General features: G+C 40.3%; 2 protein-coding genes across 3 annotated transcripts in view; one reads left to right on the top strand and one right to left on the bottom strand.

Annotated features, from left to right (window-relative positions):
• MRPS5 (mitochondrial ribosomal protein S5) overlaps positions 1-18,800 on the bottom strand; it is a 36,256-nt gene extending 17,456 nt beyond the window's left edge. Inside the window, exons 1-9 of one of the 2 annotated variants that reach the window (XM_019931094.3) lie at positions 18,589-18,800; positions 15,195-15,275; positions 12,536-12,673; positions 8,625-8,750; positions 6,584-6,817; positions 4,595-4,629; positions 2,954-3,044; positions 670-716; positions 49-106 (exon numbers count right to left, since the gene is read on the bottom strand). In XM_019931094.3, the coding sequence (XP_019786653.1) occupies positions 49-106; positions 670-716; positions 2,954-3,044; positions 4,595-4,629; positions 6,584-6,817; positions 8,625-8,750; positions 12,536-12,673; positions 15,195-15,275; positions 18,589-18,646 (868 nt within the window). In that variant the 5' untranslated portion in view covers positions 18,647-18,800. The remainder of the gene's footprint in view (positions 1-48; positions 107-669; positions 717-2,953; positions 3,045-4,594; positions 4,630-6,583; positions 6,818-8,624; positions 8,751-12,535; positions 12,674-15,194; positions 15,276-18,588) is intronic. The other variant, XM_004312725.4, reaches the window with a different exon arrangement.
• Positions 18,801-18,874: 74 nt separating this feature from the next.
• ZNF892 (zinc finger protein 892) overlaps positions 18,875-26,317 on the top strand; it is a 64,295-nt gene continuing 56,852 nt past the window's right edge. The window contains exon 1 of the mRNA XM_019931086.3: positions 18,875-19,042. Coding sequence (XP_019786645.1) covers positions 19,010-19,042 — 33 coding nt within the window. The 5' untranslated portion in view covers positions 18,875-19,009. The remainder of the gene's footprint in view (positions 19,043-26,317) is intronic.

The raw sequence follows: 26,317 nt of genomic DNA, 5'->3' as shown, positions 1-26,317 counted from the left end.
AAAACAAATATAATCCTGCAAAGTTTAAAAGAAAAGATTAAAACTCACTTGTATGGTCTTCATATCGTTCTATATAATGCAAATAGTGAACTGCCTTGTTCTTTGCCTGAAAGAAAGAAGGAAAATATTTTTCTTAAATCTACTGTTAGAATTTACATTTCTTCAGGGATTTCAAAAAATACCTTTTATAAAATATCTTATTATGGAAAATTTCAAATTTACACAAAAATTTCAGTATATACTTCTAAAAGCTAAGGATTTAATTAAAAAAAAAAAACAAACGTAAGTATAACATCACTATCTCACCAGAAAACAAACCCAAAACAATTCCTTAATATCTCTGACAGTGTTCAAACATTCCCTGTTGTCTCGTAATTTTGGTAAGCAATTACAAGTCTGATAGAAATGATGCAAGAATACAGGCACTTCTGAAATTGCTTTTTCTGAGGTAAGTAACCTTTGACAGTAAGTAAGTATTTGACAGTTAGTATTTGCCAGTAAGTATTTGCCAGTAAGTATTTGACAGTAAGTAAGTATTTGACAGTTATTAAGTAAGTATTTGACAGTTATTAAGTAACCTTTGACAGTAAGTATTTTTTTGTGGTTCCCACAATGTCTAGCACATAGCTTATTGGTCTTTTACTGTTAACAAAGGGAAAATGTACATACTTTTCTGAAAGCATCTGCCCGTTCACTGGCTTTCCCAATGGCAAAACCTTTAAAAGAAAAAGCATAAATATGAAAAGGGTCATAAATTTGGCACATAATGTCTTTTACCACATTTCAGGTTTCAGTTCCTACAACATTTCACAGTAGTTCATCTTTCCTCTGCCCACAGAAAACCCGCTATCCAAAACAAATGACAAAGCATGAGGCTACAGAGATTTGCTTCTTTGTTTTGGGGCATTTTGGAAACATTACATTTGAACGTACCTATGAAATTCAAGGTTAGATGCATAACATTACCTTTTATGAATTTCTAGATAAAACTACACTGAATAAAAAAACAAACGAAAAACCCAAAAAAACCCTAACCATGCTAAATTAATAAGGTAAATGGTTTTCACAAATTCTGAAAACAGATTAAAATAACCAGAACAGCTGGGAAAAAAACATACACTGCTAGACATACACGGAAATAAAAATCAATGATTCCTGAGTTTGTAAATGCTTAATCCTGTGAGATGAGGTTCACCACAAGTTAAGAAAATGTTTGCATTATTTGCTATCACCATTATTTATTTTGAAGAATGTATTTTGTTTTTAAATTATACACAGAAAAGTAACATAAGACAGTACTGTTCCATGAGATATTCAAGACATCTGAGAAGCTGGGGCAAAAGGGGCTGTGGATTACAATTACTAGTTTAAAAAAAATTAAACCATATAAGTCCTTGAGGAATATATGGGTGAACTTACTTGCTATATAAAGGTATAAAGTTTCTGTGATTTAAAAACTTTCATGTGGAAAAAATTTAAAACTAAGTCAAAATATATGATAGATAAAGGGCTAATGTCCTTAACATACAAAGAGGAAAATCATTGAGGAGAATAATCACCCAACAGAAAGTGGGTGAAACACATGAACTAACAGATCTCAAAAAGGAAATTATAATGGCCAACAGACATGTAAAATGGTGGCCTAACTCTCATAACTAAAGAAATACAGATCAAAACTAAGAGTTATGTTTCATATCGTCACTTACTTACAGTCAGTAAAGTCTGACTCTATCCAGGACTGGCAAGGGTGTGACGGTGCAGATAAACATAAACGGATGCAGCCTTTTGGGAGGGCAATCTGTCAACACTCATCAACATTTCAAATGCATGTAACTTAGAGGCAGCAATTTCACTGCAAGAAATTTCCCCCACCGATATGCTTGCAAAAGTACAACATATGACACGTACAAGAAGCTCACTGTTTTTATAAATAGTAAAAAAAAAAAAAAAAAAAAAAAGGATAAACAACAAATATTCAGCAATAGGAAAAAGGTTACAAAAATTACGCTATCCATACACTGGAACACGATGCAATCAATACAAAAAAATGAGGGGGAATCCACTTATGCTAATATATAAATCTCTGGGTATAATACTAGGCAAGAAAAACAAGCTATAAAATTATGGATATAATATGACCCTTTGTATACTTTTTTTAAAAAAGATATATGGTGATATTTGAACAAAGAATTTCTGAAAAGATATAAAAGTAACTTGTTAAGAGTGGTTTCCTTTGGCAACATACTATCTACAGGTATTAATTGTTTTGAAAGTGTCAGTATGGATTTAAATAGGCAGTTTTCCATTTTTCTTTCCACTTTTCTTTCCCTTTTGAAATGTATTCATGTATACATTTCAAAAACAGATGTTCACTATGGAAACTTTAGAGAAAAGTATCAAGAAGAAATTTAAATGATTGGCAAACATACTAATTAAACATTTTTAATCTTTTCAGTGTATATCCTTCCAATCCTTCCAGTCTTTTCTTTGCATATAAACATACTTTTAAAAAACTGGGATTATATTATCCAGTTCTATATGAAGTGGGTTTTTGTTTGTCTGTTCATTTGACTTACCATTATTTTGTAAGTAATTTTCCATAATTCTTTAATGGCTATAGACTATTACAATGTATAGCTATACTCTTCTTGTAACTGTGTCCCTACTGTGGAACATTTAGTGTCCACCCCCCTTGTTTTTCACTATTATACATAAACAATAGTGTCTTAAGCCTTTTAAAATATTAATTGTCTTCATGGAAAAAGGCAGATGTAGGAAGATCCTTCTTTTGACTCTAAGGGATTATATGGGTTTACCACAAGGTTTGTGAGCCCAAGCCGCTGAAAGATTTAATTAGTCAAAAAAGCCTGAACCCACTGACCCCACGGCTGAGCCCAGGCCACAGCTGTCCCTCCACCACCAGCTCTCCGTATATGATCACAGCCCCATTCACCTGCAGCTCCTCTGCCATTCCCCACAGCGACCAGGACACGGACTGATCTCTTTCTTCCCTCTTTTGCTGTCATGTTGAAAACATTCCTCACCTAAAAGAAAATGTTTCATAAATATTACACCTTAAGAAAATTCTGAAGTAGGGAACTGGAGTGACCTCCTCACACACACACAGGCACACGTGGTGAATACACACATCATCCCTCAATCCCACGAGCACCAACAGCACACTGTCTCCAATGGGAAACCTCCATCTGGACTGTTTCTTCAGGAGTAAAACGGAAGTAAGGCTTTCTCTTCTTATTTCACAGCCTTGTTAGAAAGTTTGACTGAGAAACCTTTTAAAGGATTTGAAACTGTAAAACTCAATGCACCCTATTTTAATGAACGCACCACAAGAAAGATAAAAAGTTGCCGATTAAACTCTGACATAGTTTATAACTAACTGATTATAAAAGCACATCCTTCGAATTCCCTGGAGGTCCAGTGGTTAGGACTTGGCGCTCTCACTGCTGGGGCCTGGGTTCCATCCCCGGTCGGGGGACTAAGATATAACCAGCTGCGGGAGCAGCCAAAAATCAATCAATCAGTCAATCAATCACATCCCAATATCACAGATGTTAAAATATGAAAAAATGTGCATCTTAGAAATGATAAAATGCAGTGTATAGAAATAATTAGCACAGGACTGGATCTCTATGGGTTAGGCTCAACTGAAAATAGAAAATTTGGAAATACCTGCTTATTATGAACTACAAGAAAATCTGCATTTTTGGGGCATATTTATAAATTTACCAAGAACTATGAAACGTTAACTAAACTGCTTACATGGCAGCCCCTTTCCCATAAGGTAAGAAAAGGGGGCTCAAGCCCACTCCTGTGGATAATCCTACAGGAAATCACCCACACAGACAAGAGTTCTTCAAAGGAATTAATTTCAAAAGGGTGTAAGCTAGGACCCAAAGACTTAAAATACTTGTAAATATATCTTAAACTCTGTAATGCAACTGATATTGAAGAAACAATATACACATTCAATCACAAACTCAATACGTGATTATTGCATATGGCATTTATCACTAAGTATGCAGCACTAGCTCAAAGGGAAGTTGACTATTTTAGGAAACACCCTGGAAAGAGTGATTGCAATTTACCTGATACAGGGTTCAGTTTCAAGGGCCTACAAGCAGCCCAGCAGATCATTTCCCCACCAAGAGCTGGACATACACAGTAACTCCAAGCTTTCTACCCTTCCCCATGGCTCCCCTCAATCTCTGCCCGCTGAACTGAGCGTCAGATACACCGAATTCAAGGAGAAATTGCTACTGCAACCTTTGCTTTAAGAAGGAGGAAATTTATATGTAATCTCCAAATTCTGTTACCAACAATACCACTGAAGTTGCTTTGTCTTGAGACCTTAATGGGTGGCCCCCCAGAAGGGCAGCAGTCAGAAAAGCCAATATGATCAAGTAACTGAAATTAAAGTTTCATTATTTCCTTACCCAAAGCAGCTCTGTAGCTCAGAAAAAGTCATGCATCAAAGGCTTTTTCTCACTGTTCCTCTTACCCTCTCCACCCACCCCACTCCATCCATCCCAACTTCTCCGAAGGCTTAACTGGGTATTTAATTCAGCATGCCCACCTCAAGTATTCTGGTATCGAAATCATCATATGTTTCTGTAGGGAGAAAAGAAACAGGTATACAGATAAATGTGTCTATGTAATTAGTGTATGAAAGTTATTTTTGTTTTTTTTTTTTGTTTTGCGGTACGCGGGCCTCTCACTGCTGTGGCCTCTCCCGTTGCAGAGCACAGGCCCCGGATGCGCAGGCTCAGCGGCCATGGCTCACGGGCCCAGCCGCTCCGCGGCATGTGGGATCTTCCCGGACCGGGGCACGAACCCGTGTCCCCTGCATCGGCAGGCGGACTCTCAACCACTGCGCCACCAGGGACGCCCCATCACTGACTTTTAACTAAGAAAGAATCTCAGATATTTTGGTGCCACTATCAAAGCAACACCCTGGTCCTCCATCATCACCAGAAACTGTTCTACCACTAAATTCATACACTCGACCACTATCTCCCTGACTGCATCCTCCACCTCTCCAGCTCTCACTCAGTGACTGAAAGGTGATGGTCCTTGGGGCTTCCCAGCACCTCCAGACTCTTGCCCACTGTTCCCCTTCCCCATCACCCCTCTGGTCTTCCAGTCTCTCCCACTCAGTCAAGACACCACAGTCCAACACTTCCACCCGGTCTTGTGAATATCCTCAGCTCCCTCACCTCTTCCCCTCCCCACCACCCTATCCAGGATGGAATCAATGCAGCTGTCTGGGCACACCTGACCTGCCAGGTGCTGCTGTAGAGAAGTCAAAGCATGGGACACACTTGGGCCACGAAAGACTCATGGTCTCCAACTCAGTCAAGTCCTCCCTGCTGCCTGCTGGCCTTTTACATCCTTTTAGTTAGGTCTCTCTCCTCTCACCACAGCAGCCATTTCAAACACTCTCTGTGTTCTTTTATTTTTAATGACTTTTTACTATAGAAAATTTACATTCATAGGCAAAAAGCACCCCAAAAAACAGTAAAACGTGAGCTTATGTACCATTAGCTAGCTTCAACGATTATCAACTCACAGCCAATCTTCTTTCCTCTAAACTCCGTCCAAGTCCCAGTCCACTGGATAATTCTGAGGCCCGTCCCAGATACCCTACCTTTTCATCACAATATTCTGGTGGCCGTGCTCATCCACACCCATCTCCTCCTCACAGACTAACTGAAGGCTCCAGAGAGACAGCATTGACACAGGCCCCACCCCCTCCTTCCACTACCAACAACACAGCTTACCTGGCTCTGTCCCCTGCCCTTTCTCCCGTCACAAGTTCGTCCGTTTATCTACACTCTAAATCTGGGCCCTCCCTAGGGACTTAAGTTTATGGGTTTTTTCTCTCCCTCCCGTATCTTCATTCTCCCAGTGGAAGCATTCTGCTCAGTCCTAAGCATGCTGGCCTGAGTCTCTCCACCTCAACCTCTCGTCTCCTCTTTGACACGAACTAAAGAAAGCAGCGGAACCCTTGTCTACTTCTTCATCTCCTATTCATTGACAAGAATGAATATTTCAGATGATTTTTACTTCTTTACGTACTCAGGAAGCAGTGGGGAGATGACTTTGTTTTCTAATTTAGTCTGATAAATATTCTCAACTTTTATTTCATGTGTACTTTTATGAGGCTTAATGACAACTATTTGGTTTCTTCTGTTAACCAAACAGCACTCCCAAGCCATGCTGCTCCGTACCCAATGACCAGCAGCATTTGGGAAACTGCATCCCACAGATGACTTATACAGAGCCATATGCACACCACCAAGTTCAAATGCTCTGAGAAGCCACACAGTAAAGACACCAGAACCCAGTGCTTTGCCCCCTATTTGTGGAATACTTCTTGGCTTATAGGCCTCTAGTGCTCCATAAAATACATTTGGGTAATAATGTGAAGTTATTTCAATGATGCTCAAATCCTTTTTAGGAAGAAGGCAATCTAAACAGACGAGTAAATAAAATCATATCAAAGAATTCCAGAAATAGGAGTGCTCTCTCTGTCACAATGTAAGCAAAACCAGGACTCTGCTACCTCCGTTGGGACCAGGGTCAGGGGGGCCAAGACTGACGCCTCCCCATGTGTTTCCGCTCCATCCTCGCTCCCGTTTAACCTTCATCTTCCTCTTCCAGTCCCACTCTTCTCTCTGCCGGACCATATCCGCCTCTACCTTCTCCTGCTCTTCCTTGCTTCTTTGGGCAATGGTCTGCACAGCTCCATTTCTCATAAGAGGGACATTCAGACCAGGCCATAGGAAGCCATAACGCCCTGAAGGTTTAAAAACATACATAAATAAGGATTTTTTTAAAAGCATTCATTTCTTGAGTATTAAAATGCCAGGCAATGTGTATATAGATAATGATACCGCTGGTGGGAGCTTAAGCTAACATAATCACTCTACAGGCCACTTGGCATTGTTCATTAAAATTTTAAACATACCTACCGTAACAGCTAGTAATTCTACTTACTGGTATTGCCTAGAAAAACACTCCCATGCAGGTATGAGGCATACGTGTGCTTGGACAAGGATGTCCACTGAAGTGTTATTTGTAAAGGCAAAAAACAGAAACAATCTAAATGTCCAGCAATATTGGAACAGTAAAATGAACTACGGCATATCCAACCTATGAAATACTCTATACTAAATTCAAAGAATAAGTTAGCACTATAGGTTCTGCTATAGAACAATTTCCAAGACCTATTATTGAGTGAAAAAAAGCAAGTAAGACAATACGTACCATATGACATAATCTAATTATTTTTAAAAGAAAATATATACTCCTTTTAGGGTATTTATATATATAAAAGCATTAGAAAATGTCAGAAGGAAACACATCAAAATGAAATCAGTGGTTTCCTTAGGGGAGGCAACTGGGATTGGGGGAGATAAAAAAGGCATCAAGGGGGACTTTAGGTTTCTCTATTTTTTTTTATTGAGAAATTTTTTTTATTGAGAAAGTATACATATATGATTGTTTAAAATGTTAAAAAAATAAATAAATAAAAAAGATATAAGGTAAGTCATGGAGAAAAACATCCAAGTAGACATGCAACAGCTACAAGTGCAGTGAAAGGTGTTTTCTTTACATCCAAAAGGCTATTACTATCAAAGATAATTTGTCAGCAACCACAGTAAAGAATGTTGATTCAAGTATACTATTTTTATTCTTTAAAAAACACAAGTATAAACAATCATGTGTTCCAGAAGTTGGCAAAGTAAGGCCCACAATCCAAATCTACTCCACCACTTTTTTTTATTTTTAATCTATTTATTTATTTATTTTTGGCTGTGTTAGGTCTTTGTTGCTGCGCGCGGGCTTCCTCTAGTTGTGGCGAGCAGGGGCTACTCTTCGTTGCGGTGCGTGGGCTTCTTATTCCGGTGCCTACTCTTGTCGCGGAGCACGGGCTCTAGGCATGCAGGCTGCAGTAGTTGTGGCTCGCAGGCTCTAGAGCGCAGGCTCAGTAGTTGTGGCGCACGGGCTTAGCTGTTCCGCAGCATGTGGGATCTTCCCAGACCAGGGCTCAAACCCGTGTTCCCTGCATTGGCAGGCGGATTCTTAACCACTGCCCCACCAGGGAAGCCCTAGCCCACCACTTATTTTTGTAAATAAAGTTTTACTGGAACACAGGTATGCTCATTTGGTTATGTATTGTCTATGACTGTTCTTGTGCTACAACAGCAGAGTTGTATAGTTGGAACAGAGACCATGTGGCCCATAAGGCTAAAAAAGTATTTACTACCTGGCCCTTCAGAGAGAAAGTTAAGCCAGTTCTCCAGTTATTCCACCTTCTACCTCTGAATCGTAAGTTCTCTGAGGATAGGGACTTTTGCAGCAGATGCCACACAAGGGCATTTAAGGCTTGTTGAATGAATAACTAAATGAATGAATCCCTTTCTATGGGATTTTCCTTTCCCTGAATCATGGGGCAATAAGCCATTTGGCTGGACCCTAAAATCACAGAACCTAATACCCTTCATGAGAAATGTTTTATGCTTCTAGTTTGTAAAATATCTATAAAATTTTGGAGAAAAAATCTTAGAAAGCACATTAGCTGTTTTTATAAATAAGTTTACCTTCACCGATGATCTGACCCCTGTTCAAATCTTTTCTTTTCTTTTTCTTAGTTCTTTTGCCTCTTCCTTTTCTTGTTCCGGCACCAGACTCTGCTAAGGCACCTTTCCACAGCTCATCTGCTGTCACTATAAAGAAATAGGTTTTAAAAAATTTCTTCAAGAAATGATCTACGGTCTATTGATTTATTCCTGTTGAATACAAAAGGCTGGAAGAAGTCGGGTCACATATCATTACGGCAATGAAAGCAAAATTGAAACATTCTTTGTACACATCACATGGTTACATTTGGAAAGCCCAAGAGGAAGCGAGTCTACTCCTTTTACAGAATATGGCCTTCCCCCACAAAAGACAACCATATTTCAATCCCTGTTACTTTCCAGTAGATTTGTCTCCCAGACATTTTAACAACTGTGTGACCAGTCTCTTCCCTGCCCTCTTGCCTCCATTATAACTATTGAGATAATCAGTAACTAGACTTCCAAAATACAGATCTCTTAGCCCAAAGTACCAACACTGCAATTTGAACCCAAAAATCTTAATAATTTGGATTGTTTGCTCTATTCTGTAAATGCCCTAAACATCTCTGTATATCCTTCAAAATGAGATGCCCAAATTCACCTTCAACTCTGATTATAGCCTAACCAATACTTGCAAAAGAATGAGTGTGTAGAGGTCTGATAGTTAATACCTGCATGTGTATGTGGGTATTTCTTAAATCACTGTTGTTGTCTTTTTCTTTATATATAGACCCTGACACTGCTGATTTATTTCCATTTGTGAATTTCCAGGGTCCCCAGATCTTTTTCTATCATAAATTACAAGCAGTATTTTCCCCTTTGTACTTGTGGAATATTCAGATTCTTTACTTTTGACCACTTCTGAATTTTACTGGTCTATGTTGTTTAGCTAGCTATGTTGTTTACTAGATTTAAATTGTCTTCACAAGGACTTCTACCTTTCACAGTATCACCAATTGATTTTATGACCACAGATTGTTCCATTACCAATTTAATAAAGAATCAGAGCCATACAAATGTTGTACTAGTCAAAAATCTAAGATACATATATCTACATGCCTGAAATATTAAACATATTCTAGAACTCAAATGAGTATCTTCATTCTCCTCTTCTGAGCCCTTAAGCTTTAAAAGTTCTACCATACCAAGGGGGTAAGAGGGGGTGGGTGGGATGAATTGGGAGATTGGGATTGACATATATACACTATATATACACTATTGATACTATGCATAAAACAGATAACTAGTAAGAACCTACTGTATAGCTCAGGGAACTCTACTCAATGCTCTGTGGGGACCTATATAGGAAGGAAATCCCAAAAAGAGGGGATCTATATTATACATATAGCTGATTCAGTCTGCTGTACAGTAGAAACTAACACAACATTGTAAAGCAACTATACTCCAGTAAAAATTTTTAAAAATAATAAAAATGAAAGTTCTACCTGCTAGCCTCCTGAAAGGCCTTACACCTTGATCCTTTGGGTAGATAACATGAAAAGGGAAAAATGCTTTGGATTTATAATATTTTTAAATGCTTTATAGCTATACAGTACCCTGTTTTTAAAAATACAAATGTATTATTACAGATGATCTGCATAACTGAAGCTCACAAAAGTAAGTAAGCTTCCACATCACATGCTGCGTTGTGTATCCCTGATCAAAGCAAAGGGTTAACTTCAAACTTTAGGCTGACACTGATTCTTTTAAAAGAACCACAGGTTTGAAATAAAATTACCAACCTCAAACTAAACTCTCACTAAAGACTGCTTTTCTTTCCTAATTGCTTAAAAATGATGGTATCTATAAACGCCATCAAAAACTTGAAAGTTCACAGAGAGAGCACTTTTAATGGAGGCATAAGGAGGTCCATCAATTACAGTTTCTCTTAGAATCAGAATAAGCAAATCACTCATTAAGACTAAAAGGGATTCAATTTTAAAAGAAACAATATTAAGACGAAGATTTAAAAGATTCCACCATTTAATGGTGGACCCTCTATGGCACAGGGATAGATTTACAAATACAATGTTAAACATTTTTAGGAAATCTTAATGAGTTTTGAAAAAATTATGGTTTTCTTTATTTCTTGGAAGAGATTTAGAAAGTCAAAGACTAGTTCCTATTAAAACAGCAAAAACTAGCCCCATGCTGGTTTCAACTGAGTTCACCCCCACCCCGCCCTGACTTGGGAGCAATAAACTCATAAGGGTACAGAGTCCTATGACTGAGGAAGAAGGGAGGCTAATGGAGAGTCAGAGGCAGGTGTGAGTGGTCTCAGAGGGCAAGGGGCACCTCTAGAACAAGAAGAGTTAGAGAAAAGGCCTTTCAGGGCAGGGAAAAGACTATTTTTAAAAAGGCCTGTAAGTCGGATATACACCCGCCCAACACCCCCCAACCACCACCATCGAAGCACAAAGTCAGCTCTCAGAAAACACTGGGGCTGGGGGCACCAAGAGCCTCATGGCTCCAACTCTACCCACCTCTCTTTTCTCTTTACACCAAAATCCTCTGATACAAGGAAGACTGTGCTACTTGCAATGCCCCATCATCTGGTCCTCTTTTCTGCATAGTTACACAAATGACCTAGTAGGTCATTATTTAATTTAATCCAAATTAAAGTGATCTGTACCCACACAATGAAATATTCTACAGTTATGACACTGCACTGGAGAAGCCCATGTACTGTCATGGGAAAATGTATAGCGTACTGCTGTATGAAAATAGCAGCAAATCCAGGATTTCAGGGTAGTAGGATTACAAGTGATTTTTTGCTTTTTGATTCTGTATTTACCAAACAGTCTAAAATGAATTGGCTTTATAATCCTAATTTCTTTTAATTTGCCTAATGCTGAATTGTGGATTCAATCTCCATTTCTTACAAGCTAATTTCAGTTCAGACTGGACTCTCAAATACTATCTCAGGTAGGAGTAATATTAGTAAAACAACATCTCCTTAAAATTAACTTTTCCTGATTAGTCCTATCTCCTCAACTAAAGTGCAACTGAAAACAGATTTTGAGTATATTCTTGGTGTGAATCTAAATCAGCAGGGATTTGGGCCACAATTCCATCCTGGCATTCCAGGGATTCCACAGGTCCTTTAAACCTCAGGTGCCCCAAATGAGGGGATTAAAGTAAACCAGTACTCCCAAAAGTGTGTATAGTACAACTGGTAGCATGTAAGATAATTCTAGGAGGTACATGGAGGAACATTTTTATTTGAATAGCACAGGCGTACCTTGGAGACATTGTGGGTTTGGTTCCAGACCACTGTGACGAAGCAAATATCACAATAAAGTGAGTCACACAAATTTTCTGGTTTCCCAGTGCCTGTAAAAGTTACGTTTATACTATACTGCAGTCTTAAGCATGCAATAGCATTATGTCTAAAACAACAATATATATACTTTAATTTAAAAAATATTCAAAAATAAAATAAAAAATACTCTGCTGCTAAAAAATGCTAATCTTCAGCCAGTCATAGTAGCAACATCAAAGACCACTGATCACATATCACCATATCAAATATAATAATAACTAAAAAGTCTGAGATATTGCAAGAATTACCAAAATATGACACAGAGACAACACACAAATGCTGTTGGAAAAAATGGTGCAGATAGATTTGTTCAACACAGGTTGCCACAAACCTTAAATATGTCAAAAACGCAATATCCACAAAGCCCAATACAGTGAAGTGCAATAAAATGAGGTACGCCTGTACATCATCATTAATACATTAAAATGAGGTACGCCTGTACATCATATATTAATCTCTGAAGTGTTAGTTCATTTAAGGAGGAAAAAGAAAAAGAAGAAAAATTAAGATACAAATCCACCTTTTATTTTCCTGTTTCATGAAATGGGAAGTTTGTGGCCAGTCTACGTACATTTAGTGAAGAAACTATAGAATCTATACTGTTGGCCCATCAAGTTACTGGGAGAAGAAATACAGCACTGTGTCTGTAGCGCACGGGTCAAGCTGATAAAATGACGGTTGTCTCTGGTTCCTGGAGATGACAAACAGCCTGCAGGTAGATGGAATAAAACTTTGTTAGATGCTCCACACCTATGGAGAAACACTGCCAGCACCAAAAAATTAACTGTTACTAATAAAAATAAGTCACTAAAATCCTCAACTTTTAAGAATCTTTTTTTTTTTTTTGCGGTACACGGCCTCTCACTGTTGTGGCCTCTCCCGTTGCGGAGCACAGGCTCCGGACGCACAGGCCCAGCAGCCATGGCTCACGGGCCTAGCCACTCCGCGGCATGTGGGATCTTCCCGGACTGGGGCACAAACCCGTGTCCCCTGCGTCGGCAGGCGGACTCTCAACCACTGTGCCACCAGGGAAGCCCTAAGAATCATATTTCGAGGACAGTCTTTCTTTAAAAAATAAAACTTCTGGAGGCTGGCTTAGATGACATAGTGAGGTCTCTCTGGACCTATTAGCTTACTTTGTAAATTACTCAATTAAAAGTAAATAGAAAATACTGGCTTTTCATTTTAAATATATTCAGATCTTCAATAATCATTCTAAATCCCATTATGTTGGACACATTTTAGTTCTCCTTGTAACCTTCTCAATCTTCAACAAAATATCAAGTGCACATGAATTTATTCTTGTAGTTTAGAACTACAATCCTTGACATACTTTAAGAGTGTAAAAATCACTACCATCAAATTTAGAATTCTTTAATCTTTTTCTAAAGACCAAAATACTATTCACAAATAATAATGTAGTTAGCCTACAAAGGTCCAACTGTCAAAAATAGAAAGAAATCAACTTCAGACTTCAGAAATAATCTCTTTCAATGTGCTGTTGCTACAACTGTTTGCTCAAATTGCATTCTGCTTTTTAAAACAGGAGGTGGCAGCAGCTCATGCTAAATCACATTTGAAGTCCAATTACAGATTATCATCCACCAATGATCAATTAACAATTTTGCTCTGATCCTTTGAATGCTTATTAATTTCAGACCATGAAGTCTCCATGTCAGGAATAGCATGGAGTCCACAGAGGGCCAAGCCCAGGAAGCTCCCTTGGGTGGACTTCTTCAAAGACAGAGTCTGCCCTTGAAGGTTTCACTTCAGTGTTTAACAGTTTTCACCATGAAGAATTTCTTCCTTCTAATTTAAATCTCTTCTATTAAATCAAACTGGTTAATTAGTGATGTGTTTCAGGGATTTTAGAAAAATTATTGCTATTTCTGACCAACCTGTTGCAGCCTTTACGAAAATACTACGACAGGTACAAAGAATACAAAGCAATTTTTTAAAAACAAGGCAATTACTAACTCTAGGGAAAAGAAAATGTTGTAGGAGAAAGGAAACATAATAAGAGAATACAGCTGACTCTTAAACAGCGTGAGGGTGATGGGCACTGACCCCCCCCGCCAGTTAAAAATCCACGTATAACATATAGTTGGCCTTCCCTATCTGCGATTCCACATCCTTGGATTCAACCAACCTCGAATTGCATGGTACTGTAGTACTTATTTCTTGAAAAAAATCCACATATAATTGGACCCGTGCAGTTTAAACCCGTTTTGGTTGTACAGGGTCAACTGTACTACCTAGCTCGGCTGTGAAGAACATATACATAACTGCCTACAGATTCGACCAAAACTGTGCTTACAACTATGCTCAGAAAAAGCAGGGATGGTGCCTAATTAAATCTTCAATTAGCATAACTATGTTAACAGAAAAAAGAACAAGTATATACACTATCTGTTTAGAAATATAACCAGATGGAAGTTAAAGTGTCACTGGAAGATGAGAAGGCCTAGAAAAGGGAAGTGGTTTTTTTTTTTGTTTTTTTTTTTTGCGGTACGCCAAGCATGTGGGATCTTCTTGGACCGGGGCACGAACCCGTGTCCCCTGCATCGGCAGGTGGACTCTCAATCACTGCGCCACCAGGGAAGCCCTGGGAAGTGGTTTTAAGATATAAACCTTTTAGTACTCTTCGGAAGTACAATGTTTCAAGATAATAATCTTTACAGTAGGAACTACCATCCTCATTTTATAGAAGAGGAAACTGAGGGTCCAAGGGGTGTCATTAGTTCATGGTCGCACAGGCAGAAAGTGGAGGAGCCGAGAACTGTGCAGTCATTCCACCAGTCAGCACTCTCCCTACCCCTTCTACAAACACTGTGTTTCCAGAACACATCACAGTATCCAAGACAGCTCAGGACCCAGTCCTGCCATTACTGGCTGTGTGACCTTAAAGCAAGTCACTTAGCCTCTCAGAGACTCACTTCAGCATCTGTAAAATGGGAATAACAACTCCTCATAAAAACTGGTGTGAGGATTAACCAAGATAACATACTATTAACCTGACACAGTCATTACTCAATAAATCATGGCTATTATTTTTTAAAGCCTTGAATTATAACAGCTGTAATCATTAAAAAATTGAAAAATACTCTTTAGACCTTATCCATTTCTATTACAAAGAATGTACTTCATTCCTCTACATTTTTAAAAAACTACATAAAGTACTCTTAACACTAGCTCTTATAAGAAAAGGTAGTTAGATAAATAAATCTCACCATTGCTGGGAACAGTCTTCAATGCCAAAATGGAAGCTGCTGGAAAGCTGTTTAGGTAAAGCTGCCTGGACCATAGATGACCTATAAATTAAAAAAAAAAAATTAAGATCCATTTCTACATGAAAAGAAACATTTTTTAACACCTAAAGAATAGTATTATCTATAGAATAAAAGAATCAAGACAAGTAAATGAGTAATTTCTGGGCTCCATGACCACTTGCCCAAGTAAATGAAATCACATCACATCGGCTCCTTCACTCTCACATCTGACCTGTTACCAAGCCCTAGAGATTCTCCTCAAAAATCAATCCACCTCTCAGCTACACACCCTCCTACAGCCTCACCGCCCCTCTTTGTTCAAGCTCCATCCCTCAGCCACGGGGTAAGGACAGTCTCCTGTTGACAGTCTCCTAACAGGTCTCCAGTCTGCCTCCAGTCTCCCTCTAATTCACCATCTGCTGTCAAGCAGGCCCTTCTCTCTCTCTCTCTTTTTTTTTTTTTTTTTTTTTGCTTATTTCAAACTCCTAATTTACCCCCCTCCCCTTTTCCCTTTGGTAACAGGCAGGCCTTTCTAAAACTACAAGTCTAGTCACCGCACAGCCCTGATATATCATTCTTTGGCTCCCTACTATCTGCAGAACAAATTCAAAACTCCTCAGCATCACCTACAGGGCTGTGGCTTGGCCCCAACCTTCCACGTCAGCGTCATCTCCACCACTCTCCTCTCCATCCCCCTCTGGCCACACCAGACTCGCAGTCAGTATGGAACACACTCAGCTCTTGAATCCTTTACTGTGTCTTTGACAGGTTCTCCTGGTTTGCCTGAAACACCACCTCTCGGTGAAGGCTCCCCAATTCCCACAGCACTCTGCTCCCTCTTTCATCAGGAGCCCCTGCAGCGCCAGGCTGTAATTATATGGTGTATCACTTCACACAGTACAGTACTTCAGAACAGGCTCTGACAACATTCACTGGACACTAATTTTTGAAAAAGGTGCCAAGAAAAACCAGTGGAGAAAGAATAATCTTTCCAACAAATGATGCTGGGACAACTGAGTATTCACATGCAAAAAGAATGAAGTTGGAGCCCTACTTATACCATACATAAAACTTAACTCAAAATGGATCAAAGACCTAAAGGTAAGAGCAAAAACTATAAAACCTTTAGAATAAAACATAAGGGTAAATAATTATGACCTTGGATTTTGCAATGGTTTCTTAGATATGACACTAAAAGCATAAGCAACAGAAACCAAAAACAGGTAAATCAGACATTAGCCAAATTTAAAACGTTTGTGTTTCAAAGGACACTATCAAGAAAATGAAAAGACAACACACAGATGGGGAGAAGATTTTACAAATCACTTATCTGACAAGGGACTTGTATCTAGAAAATATAAAGAACTCTTACAATTCACTAATAAAAAGACATCCCAGTTTAAAAATGGATATAGATTAGAACAGACATTTCTCCAAAGAACATATAGAAATGGACAAGAAGCACAGAAAAAGACGTTCATTAGCCATCAGGGAAATGCAAATCAAAACCACAAATTGATACCACTTCACACCCACTAGGATGACTACAGTCAAAAAGACAGAAAATAACAAGTGTTGACAAGGATGTGGAGAAATAAAAATCCTCATGCTGGTGGGAATGTAAAAAGGTGCAGCTACTTTAGACAACAGTCTAGCAGTTCCTCAAAAAGTGAAACATGGAGTCGCCATTTGATCCAGCAATTCCACTCCAAGGTGTATACACATGAGAAATGAAAATATAAGTACATACAAAAACACTGCACACAAATATTTACAGCCACAGTAGGCATAATAGCCAAAAGGTACAAACTACCTAAATGCTGAATAGATAAACAAAATGTGGTATATACACACAACAGAATATTATTCAGCCATAAAAAGGAATTAAGTACTGATTTATGCTACAACATGGACAAATCTGGAAAACATTATGCTAAGTGAAAGAAGCCAGTCACAAAAGATCACATATTACTTGATTCCATTTATATGAAATCTCTAGAACATGCAAACTATAGAGAAAAAAGTAAATTAGTGGTTGCCCAGGGCTGGGGGCAATGGGGGTCTGGGGGGATGCTAGCTAAAAGAGTACAGGGTTTCTTTTTGGGGTGATGAAAATGTTCTAAAATTGACTGTGGTGATGGTTGCACAGCTCTGTGAATACACTAAAAACCACTGAACTGTATACTTTAAGAAGATGAATCCTGTGGTACGTAAATTACATCCCAATAAAGCCACTACCAAAAAAAGTTTATACACTAGAAAAAGAAAAAAAGAAAAAAAGAAGGAAAGAAATAAAGAGGCTCTGGAGCCAGGTGGTGTGGGTGCAAAAACCTGACATCCTCCCAGTCTAACTTTGAACAAGTTTCTCAACCTCTGTGTGCCTTAATTCCTTCATCTGTAAAATGGGAGTAATAAAGGCATCTATCTCATAAAGGCATTGTGAAGATGAAGCAAGGAAAAAAGCATAAAGAGTTTAAGACAGTCCCTGCTACACATAAGAGCTCATGAAAGAAAGCTACACATGCTAAGTGCTATTTGATCGGGGCTTTGGAAAAGGAGGAGGTGGTCACAACATAAACAAAAGTAAAAAATGCTCAGGTCAGATTTTCCTACAAACGATTGCAGGTCAAGTTTCCCAACAAAATGAGTTACTAAAAAGAACTTTTCGATTTTTACAGATCTTTGGATTTCGGAATTACGAATGCTGGATTGTGGGTTTACAATAAAATAGAGCGAATAGAGGTCAAATTAATTACGAAGTGGTTCCTAGAGATAAACATCAGGCTGGAGGATAGCAGACTGTCTTTCCTCGGGCTGCAAACAACCAACTAGGGGTGGGGGAGGACAATAAGAGCAAAACTACTGACATTCCAAACATCCTTCTTTTTAATAAAGGGCACTGATCAGCCCGGAATCTAAAATAACTGACACTAATCCTATCCGACTCAAGCTGGAGGGCAGCCTATTTCCCTTTCGAGCTTCGCTGGCCGCCATCCACCTCGAACCCCACATCAACATCACCAAATGAACCTGTGAATCACGCCCGCGGGGAAGGCGATGCTCGCCTGCCACTACCCTGCCCCTTTTAACCGAGCATGCACGAGCGGCCTGGTGAACTGGAAGAGACTCTGGACCGCGTCCAGTCCACCCTCAATTTACAGACCCGGGCCCTGCGACCCAGAGAGGATGCGGACGCGCACAAGGTCACACAGCAGGTCCCAGCGGGACAAGAGCCGGGCGTGAGACGCCGGGGCTGCGGCTTCTCGCTTCTTTCCACCCGGGTGTCTGCAAGCCCTGGGCGAACCCCCACTCCCGCCCCGCTCAGAGCCCCTGCTCCCAGCGTCCTGGCTCTCACCCGCCGGCGCGCCACACAGCACAGGGAGAATTCCCGCAGCGCGCACCGTCGCCGCCATGGTGGAGACCCACGAGCGCCTCCGTCCGGGCAGCCTTCCCACCGCCTGCCGCGACTGCTCCTCGTCCAACGGCCGCGGACCTCGGCCCGAGACTGAATTTCTGAGGCCAGGGTGCCGCCCCGCAACGCAGGCCCGAGTGAGGGGTTGTCTGGACGGGAAGCAAAGTAGGATGAGTACGGCGCAGCCTCGGACAGCCCCCGCGGGGGACCTCGCGTTAGGACCCAGGGGCGGGGCTTGGGCTGGCTGCCGGTGTGGCCGGGGCTGGCTCACGGTGTTCTCTCCAGGGACCCGGCGGCACCGTCGGGATCTACAGGGCGGCGGGAGCGCGAGCCGGTGACATCCTCCTCCCTCGGAACGGAGCTGATGCTGCGGACTCTTCCCAACCAGAAGTGCGAGGTACGGACGAGCACGGAGAGGGTCTCAGTGAAGGTCCGAGGGGGGGAAATAAATAGGAGAATGAAAAAGCTATTCATACCCAACTCCAGCAAAGCTCTGGATAGTTGTTTTGGGAGAAGCATTGCGGGCAATGAAGACAAATCCATATCCAGAGTGTCTGTTCCAGTCAGAACAAGGTGCTGCTCCTTCCATGATAGAACTGGCCCGATGTAATCAATCTGCAACCAGATAGCTGGCTAATCCTCGGGAAGTAGTGTCATATTGGGGGCTCAGTGTTGGTCTCTGCTGTTGGAATATTGCGCACCAAGCCGTGGCTGGAGCCCGATTGGCCCTGGTGAGTGGAAGTCCATGTTGCTGAGCGCAAACGTAACCTCCATCCCTAGTGCTTTGTTCTTGAGTCCATTTCTGTGGAAGGAGGCTGACTGACATTCACAGGTTGGTTATTCTGTCCACCTCATTAAAATCCTCCTCTGTGGAGGGCACCCTTTGGTAAGCATTCATATGGAACATAATTATCTTAACATTCTGTGCCAAATTAGAGAAGTCTGTCGACACACCTCTCCCCAGACTCCTTGTCAGGCTTCCTTGAATTTTCTAATCATACTCCTTTCAAGTACCTGACCATCCAGCCAAGCCATTAGCCACAGCGCATGAAAAAGCATGGCTCTGTGCTTCTGATCAGGTAAAATGAACAACGAGGTGCACTGCTCAAATTTCTGCCCACTGAGAGGATTTCTCTTCATCACTGTCCCGCAGAGCCTTCCCAAAGTGAGATGTTGTGCAGCTGTGTCCTTTTAGGTGACGCATACCATGCAGAACCCAAGAGTTTTCCTCTTCAGGCAACTGGGCAGAGGGAGGTTACCGTGAAGCTGTAGGTAGGGGTTGGAGAGAGAAGATAATGTCGCAAGAGTAGAGGCCATGGTCATGAGGAAGTCAATTTCTTGTGCCTCCAGGATCTGCTTGAGCCCAGCTTCATATATACCACTTCCACTTGATGATGGCGTGCTGCTGTGTGCCCAGCTTTATGGCTTGGTGGGTCAGATGGCACCCAGTTCGTGATGGACAGCTCAGGTCACAAGGGAACTTGCTGGCCCATGGCCAAGCAGTCAAGTTCTGGTTTGTTTGTTTTTTCTAACTTGTCATTTTGAAATAATTACAGACTTATAGGGAGCTGCAAAAATAGGACAGAAAGGTCCCATGCACCCCTCACCCAGTTTTTCCCAATCGTGACATCTTATACAGTCATCTCTCAGTATCCACAGAGGATTGGCTCCACGGATACCAAAATCCATGGGTGATCAGGTCCCATAGTTGGCCCTCTGAATTCGTACTGTTGCATCCATGGATTTAACCAATCGCCTATCATGTAGTACAGCAGTATTTATGGAAAAAAATTTGCATATAAGCAGACTCATGCAGTCCAAACCCATGTTGTTCAAGGGTCAAGCGTATAACTATAATACAGTATCAAAACCATTGTACACATTGATACAATTCACAGACTTCATTTGGATTTTATCAGTTTACATGCATTCTTGGGGGTGGTGTGTAATTCTATACACTTTTTATCACGTGTAGATTTCTATAACCACCATAATCACGATACAGAACTATCATCACAAAGATCCCTTGTGCTTTCTCTTTAGAGTCACATTCTCCCTCTTCTGTCTTCCCCAACCATCCCTAACCCTTGGCAACCACTAGTATGTTCTCTATATCTAAAATGCTGTCATTTTGAGAATGTTATATAAATGGAATAGAGAGATTGGCTTTTTTCACTTAGCATAATACCATTGATGTACATCCAAGTTGTTGAATGCATCAATAGTTCTTCCTTTTGTTCCACCATTCATCATTGTAGGATAGGTAGTTTTTCTCCAATTTTTGGCTGTTCCAAACAAAGCTGCTGTGAATATTCATGTGCATTTTTTGACATTTAAAAATTTTCAAATTGTGCTAAAATACACGTAACATAAAATTTACCATCTTAACTGTTTTTAAGTGTACAGTTCAGAGCATTGAGTCCATTCATATTGTTGGCAACCATCACTACCATCCATCTCCAGAACTCTTTTCATCTTGCAAAACAGAAACTCTCTATTCCTTTCTCTCGCCAGTCTCTGGCAACCACCATTCTATTTTCTGTCTCTATGAATTTGATTAACTATCTCCTATAAGTAGAATCATACAGTGTTTGTCCTTTTGTGATTGGCTTATTTCACTTAACATAATGTCCTCAAGGTTCATCCTTGTGTAGCATGTGTCAGAATTTCCTTCCTTTTTAAAGGCTGAATAATATTCCATTGGATGTATATACTGTATTTTGTTTATCTATCCATCTGCCAATGGACAGTTGGGTTGCTTCTACCTTTTTGCTATTGTGAATAATACTGCTATGAACATGGGGTACAAATAGATTTTCAGGTCCCTGCTTTCAATACTTAGAGGTATATACCCATCATGTACATGTTTTTGTGTGGGCATAAGCTTTCATTTCTCTGGAATGAATGCCAAGCAGTGAGATTGCATGGTAAAGGTATCTTTTGTTTTTTAAGAACGGCCAAACTCTTTCATAGTGGCCGTACCATTTTATATTTCCACCAGCAATGTGTGAGAACAACTTCCTCTGATCCTCACTAGCATTTAGAATTGTCACTTAAAAAACACTTTTTTAAGCTGTTCTAGTAGCTGAGTAGTGATAAATCATCATGGTTTTAATTTACATTTCCCTAATAGGTAATGATGTTTGCATGTCTTTTCACGTGCTTGTTTGCCATCTATATGTCCTCTTTGGTGAAATGTTTGCTCACTCTCTAGTTGGATTGCTTGGTTTCTTTTACTATTGAGTTTTGAGAGTTCTTTGTATATTCTAGATGGGAGTACATTTCGAAATAAGTTGTCTGCAAATATTTTCTCCCAGCCTGTAGCCTGTCTTTTCATCCTCTTAATAGGGTCTTTCACCAAGCAAAAGGTTTCAGTTTTGATGAAGTCCAGTTTATCGGTTTGTTTCTTTTATGGATCATGTATGGAAATATTATTGATTTTTGTATATTGGTCTGATTGTATCCAGGAACTTTGCTGAATTCATTTATTCCAATAGGTTTTTAGTGTATTTCTTAGGATTTTCTACATATCAGATCATGTCATCTGTGAAAAGAGTTTACACTGTCAGCCTGCTAATTAACATCTTATTATTTTATATTCTGTTACTCTCTCCCTCTCACATTTCTGTTCACTACTGCAGCACCCTGAACCCTGCCACACTCCTGCCCCTAACAGAAGGAGAACCTCATGATTGTCTTACCTTAGTTAGGAAACTTTCTGTACCTTGCTCAGATTTACTAGAGACTCCAATTAAGAATTCTGAACTAATATTTTTTTGTTGATGAAGCATATCTCAAATATGAAACCAAAGGTTATCAAGAAGGATATGGTGTCACTAATTTAAGTTCTCTTTAGAATGTAGTCCTTTCTACCTGAGTTACAGTCAGCCCAGATGGCAGAACTTATTGCACTAACTCTATACAGTTAGTCGACTGGCCAAAGACCAGAGGGTAAGCGCGTACACAGATACGAGATATGCTTGAGATCAGAACATGACTTTGAGATGCTTTGAAACAAAGAAGGTTTCCTAACCTCTCCTAGAATCCCCATCAAAAACGGACAACAAGAACTTATGGATTCACTCCTGTTTCCTAGAGAGGTGGCTATTATAAGGGCTGAGGCTCATATAAAAGAGATAATATGGAAGTGAAAGGAAATGCACTAGCAGATCATTAGGCCAAACAAGCAGCCTTAACCCAGGTGAGGTTCCTAACTAAACCCTCAAAGGATAAATCTCTGGAGGAATTCAGAGAGGCCACTATAGAATATCAACGTTTAGCCCCTGACTCTGAAAAAGAAGAATGTTAAAAAATGTAACCTTCACTCAGATCATCACTGGGGCTCCCAAGGTGGCCACTTGGTGGTGCCAGATGATTTCAGATGGTAGCTGAATTTTTCCATGAAACTACACATCATGATACAAATTGGTTACAATCTTAAATTAACATTGGTAAATAAACTTTAAAAAGAAAACTTTTTAACAGGTTATTTTTAGGTCACGTGTCACCTATAATCATAATCTTGACAAAGCTAAAGGTGGGACATGGCCTGGAACCAAAGCCTCCAAGATCCTTGGACACCTTCAGATGGATTTTATCCAGCTCCTACCCTTCATGAAATGGGAATGTTTTAGTTTTTAATATGTCTATTTTTATGATGGACTGAAGCATTTAGCTGCTATGAAAAGCTATAGTCCTTACTAAAAGCTGCTTGATTTTGTGTATCCAACCTATCACATCCCATTTTTTATATCAGGTGATCAAAGCACACACTTTACAGGAATCAGTGACATCCTTAACTTAAAATTAGCAAAAATCTCAGAAACCCTTTAGCTCCCTGGCCAAGGGTACTCCCAGAAGCCCTTATGGCCGTATGGTTCACTCCCTTGGGGATACATCAGCTATCTAAGAACTGAACCCATTTATTTAGAGATTCCACTTCCAATACTAGACTCTACCCTGCTGCATGCAGACATGGCAGAATATTACAAGGGATTCATGTACTCTACCCAGTCCTATCATCAGCAGGCTAAGGACATCTTCCCCCAGCATCTTCCTAAATAGCTTCTTGGTGATCTTCAACCATGAGATTTTTGTCTGAGACATCAGAGAAAAATTGTTCTTGAACCTTATTGTATAGAACCTTATCGGGTGCTGTTAACAAATACAGCAGTGAAACTCCAGGGGGTCAATTCTTCAATACATATTTTACAACTAAAGAAGAATTTCCGAATTGACACAACTGGAAGCCTATTCCAGTAGAGGACTTCAAATTGAGGATTCTCCCAGATGCTCTAGAAGCAGCTGGTCTTCAGAAGCATACAGCTGACCAAAGACCTTTGGAATAAACAGATGACTTCAGGTGACAGATAGCTTCTGCCCAAGATGTCAGACCAAGACCTGTGTCAAAGCCCTGTTTTGTCTAACACAATACTGTATCAACTATACTTCAAAAATAGTCTTGTTTTGTTTTTCATCTGCTTGCTTATAGTCTCTTCTCATTTCTATTGATTCCTGGTTGTCATCCACCTGGATGTCATCCATCCATCCACTTTTTTTTTAAGTCTTTTATTGAATTTGTTACAATATTGCTTCTGTTTTATGTTTTGGTCTTTTGGCATGTGGGATCTTAGCTTCCCAACCGGGGATTGAACCCACACCCCCTGCGCTGGAAGGCAAAGCCTTAACCACTGGACCGCCAGGGAAGTCCCCAGAGCGTACTCATTCTAATGCCATTCTTAGATTATCCTAAATAGCAGCCACTACTCTAAATCTCACCAACTGCTGGATATGCCATCCATTGGCAGACCATCATGATAAATACATATGAATAATTCTGGTCTCACCAAATGAGACTATAGAGAATTAAAGCCAGTGGTTTTTCCATTAGCACCTACAGGGACAAATGACCTTAAACAAAGCAACCTGTGACTTTGCTAGTGTCCCACTCTCCCAGAAAAAGAGCCAGTTATCACAATCTGTTGATCAGAATCCAGGTAATTCTGAATTCGAATTCAACAACCTTCGTTAGGGTAGTAGGCAGGTTACTTATCAGCTGGAAGACAGTAAAGGGATCCAAGTATATAGCAGAGCTAAATATATAGCAAAGCCACCTAAGGGTGGCTTTGGCTCCAATCTCATGTCATGAACAACTTTTTTCCTGGATCTCTATGTGCCCTTACTGGATTCTACTTCCTTTGTAACCAGGTCAACAGGTCTCGTTTTCCTCAGACTAAAAATTCATGCACTTTAGGAATAGCATCCCCAAACTGTCTGTATATAGAAATCCTAACTTTATACATCACCAGTGCTGGAAATTCCAACCCAGGCAAGAGCTCCAAAATGCGGCCACCCTTAATTATTCATGCACTCTGCCTTGGGGAATTGCTGACTCATTGTTTATGTGAACAATCAGAGCAGTATTTCCAATGGTGGGAGACAAAAAGACTATAAGAGACCTATCACTCACTAACTGCCACAAGTTATGACATCACCTCTTCCCTAGACTGAAGATCTGTAGATTTGTCTCAGCTCATTGGCTCAAGTAGTTATGGGCGATTGCTTTGCACTAAACTTCTTACTGACAGATCATGGGGGCATCTATGCCATTGCTATAGTTGGCTCAATGAAACAGGCATGGTAGAACAGGCAGTACATCACCTTAAAGAAAACACTACTTGGCTCAATGCTTCTGCACAGCTTCTCTCTCATCAGATCTGATTGCCATGATGATACAACAAAAAGATCAAAAAGATCTCATGATAAGTTTACTATGGAGACGACCAAACAGTCCTCCGTAAAGATCTGGCTCTCTAGCATCTCTGAATTGGTCAACCTCTCTCAAGCAAGAAAGTGACCAAAAAGGAGAACTGAGGGACTAAATATACCAGTGGACAATGGATACATCTTATATGACAATAGAACTCTGTCCCACACCTTTGCAGCAACCAGCCTGGAAGCCAAACCACAGCCTCTGCAGCAATCAGCTCAGAACAGCCAAATGACTGCTACTTCCCCCCTATTCTTTGCCCTCACTTCCAACTTAGAACCAACCATAGAAAACCAAATATGCTGCCCAAACCAATCACATAAGATATCCTGCTCCGACTTAGCCCCCCTCCAGTTTTCCCATGCCGACAACTTCCAGTCAGGGCATACCTGAAGCTTTCACTTTTTTTCTTCTCATCGTAAAGCTTTCTTAATCCCTTCATGCCTTTGGGTCTCTGCCAGGTGCAGGTGATGGTGGCTGATCCTTTGCTATGGCAAGCTCTGAATAAACAGCCTGTTTCTTCTCATTTGGGTAGTCTTCATTTATTTCCACAAGTGCAAAGCCCTTCATCTTACAGAGGAGAAGACTGAGACCCAGAGAGGATCATGGATATGATCTCATTCCCAAATGACTTTGAAGTATTGGGGTCTTCAGGCACAGATTCCTGGTCATTTGTCAATATCCATCCTCCTCTTCTTCCTTAGTAATAGAATCCCCCAATTTTCGTTGGCCCCATTGCTGCCCAGGACAAAAACTTCCATTTCCAGCCTCCCTTGCCATCAGCCATAGTCCTATGTCTAATTTCTTGCCAGTGGTCTGCAAGCAGAAGTGGTATACTGCAATTATTTGATGAGGAATGTTTAAAGTACAGTCTTTATATTTATGACTTATTTGAATAATAAT

The sequence above is a fragment of the Tursiops truncatus genome, chromosome 14 (genome assembly GCF_011762595.2).
Source record: "Tursiops truncatus isolate mTurTru1 chromosome 14, mTurTru1.mat.Y, whole genome shotgun sequence".
Taxonomy (NCBI): Eukaryota; Metazoa; Chordata; class Mammalia; order Artiodactyla; family Delphinidae; genus Tursiops; species Tursiops truncatus.
Note: the sequence above shows the minus strand (reverse complement) of the source record. Positions and strands in the feature narration are given on the sequence as shown.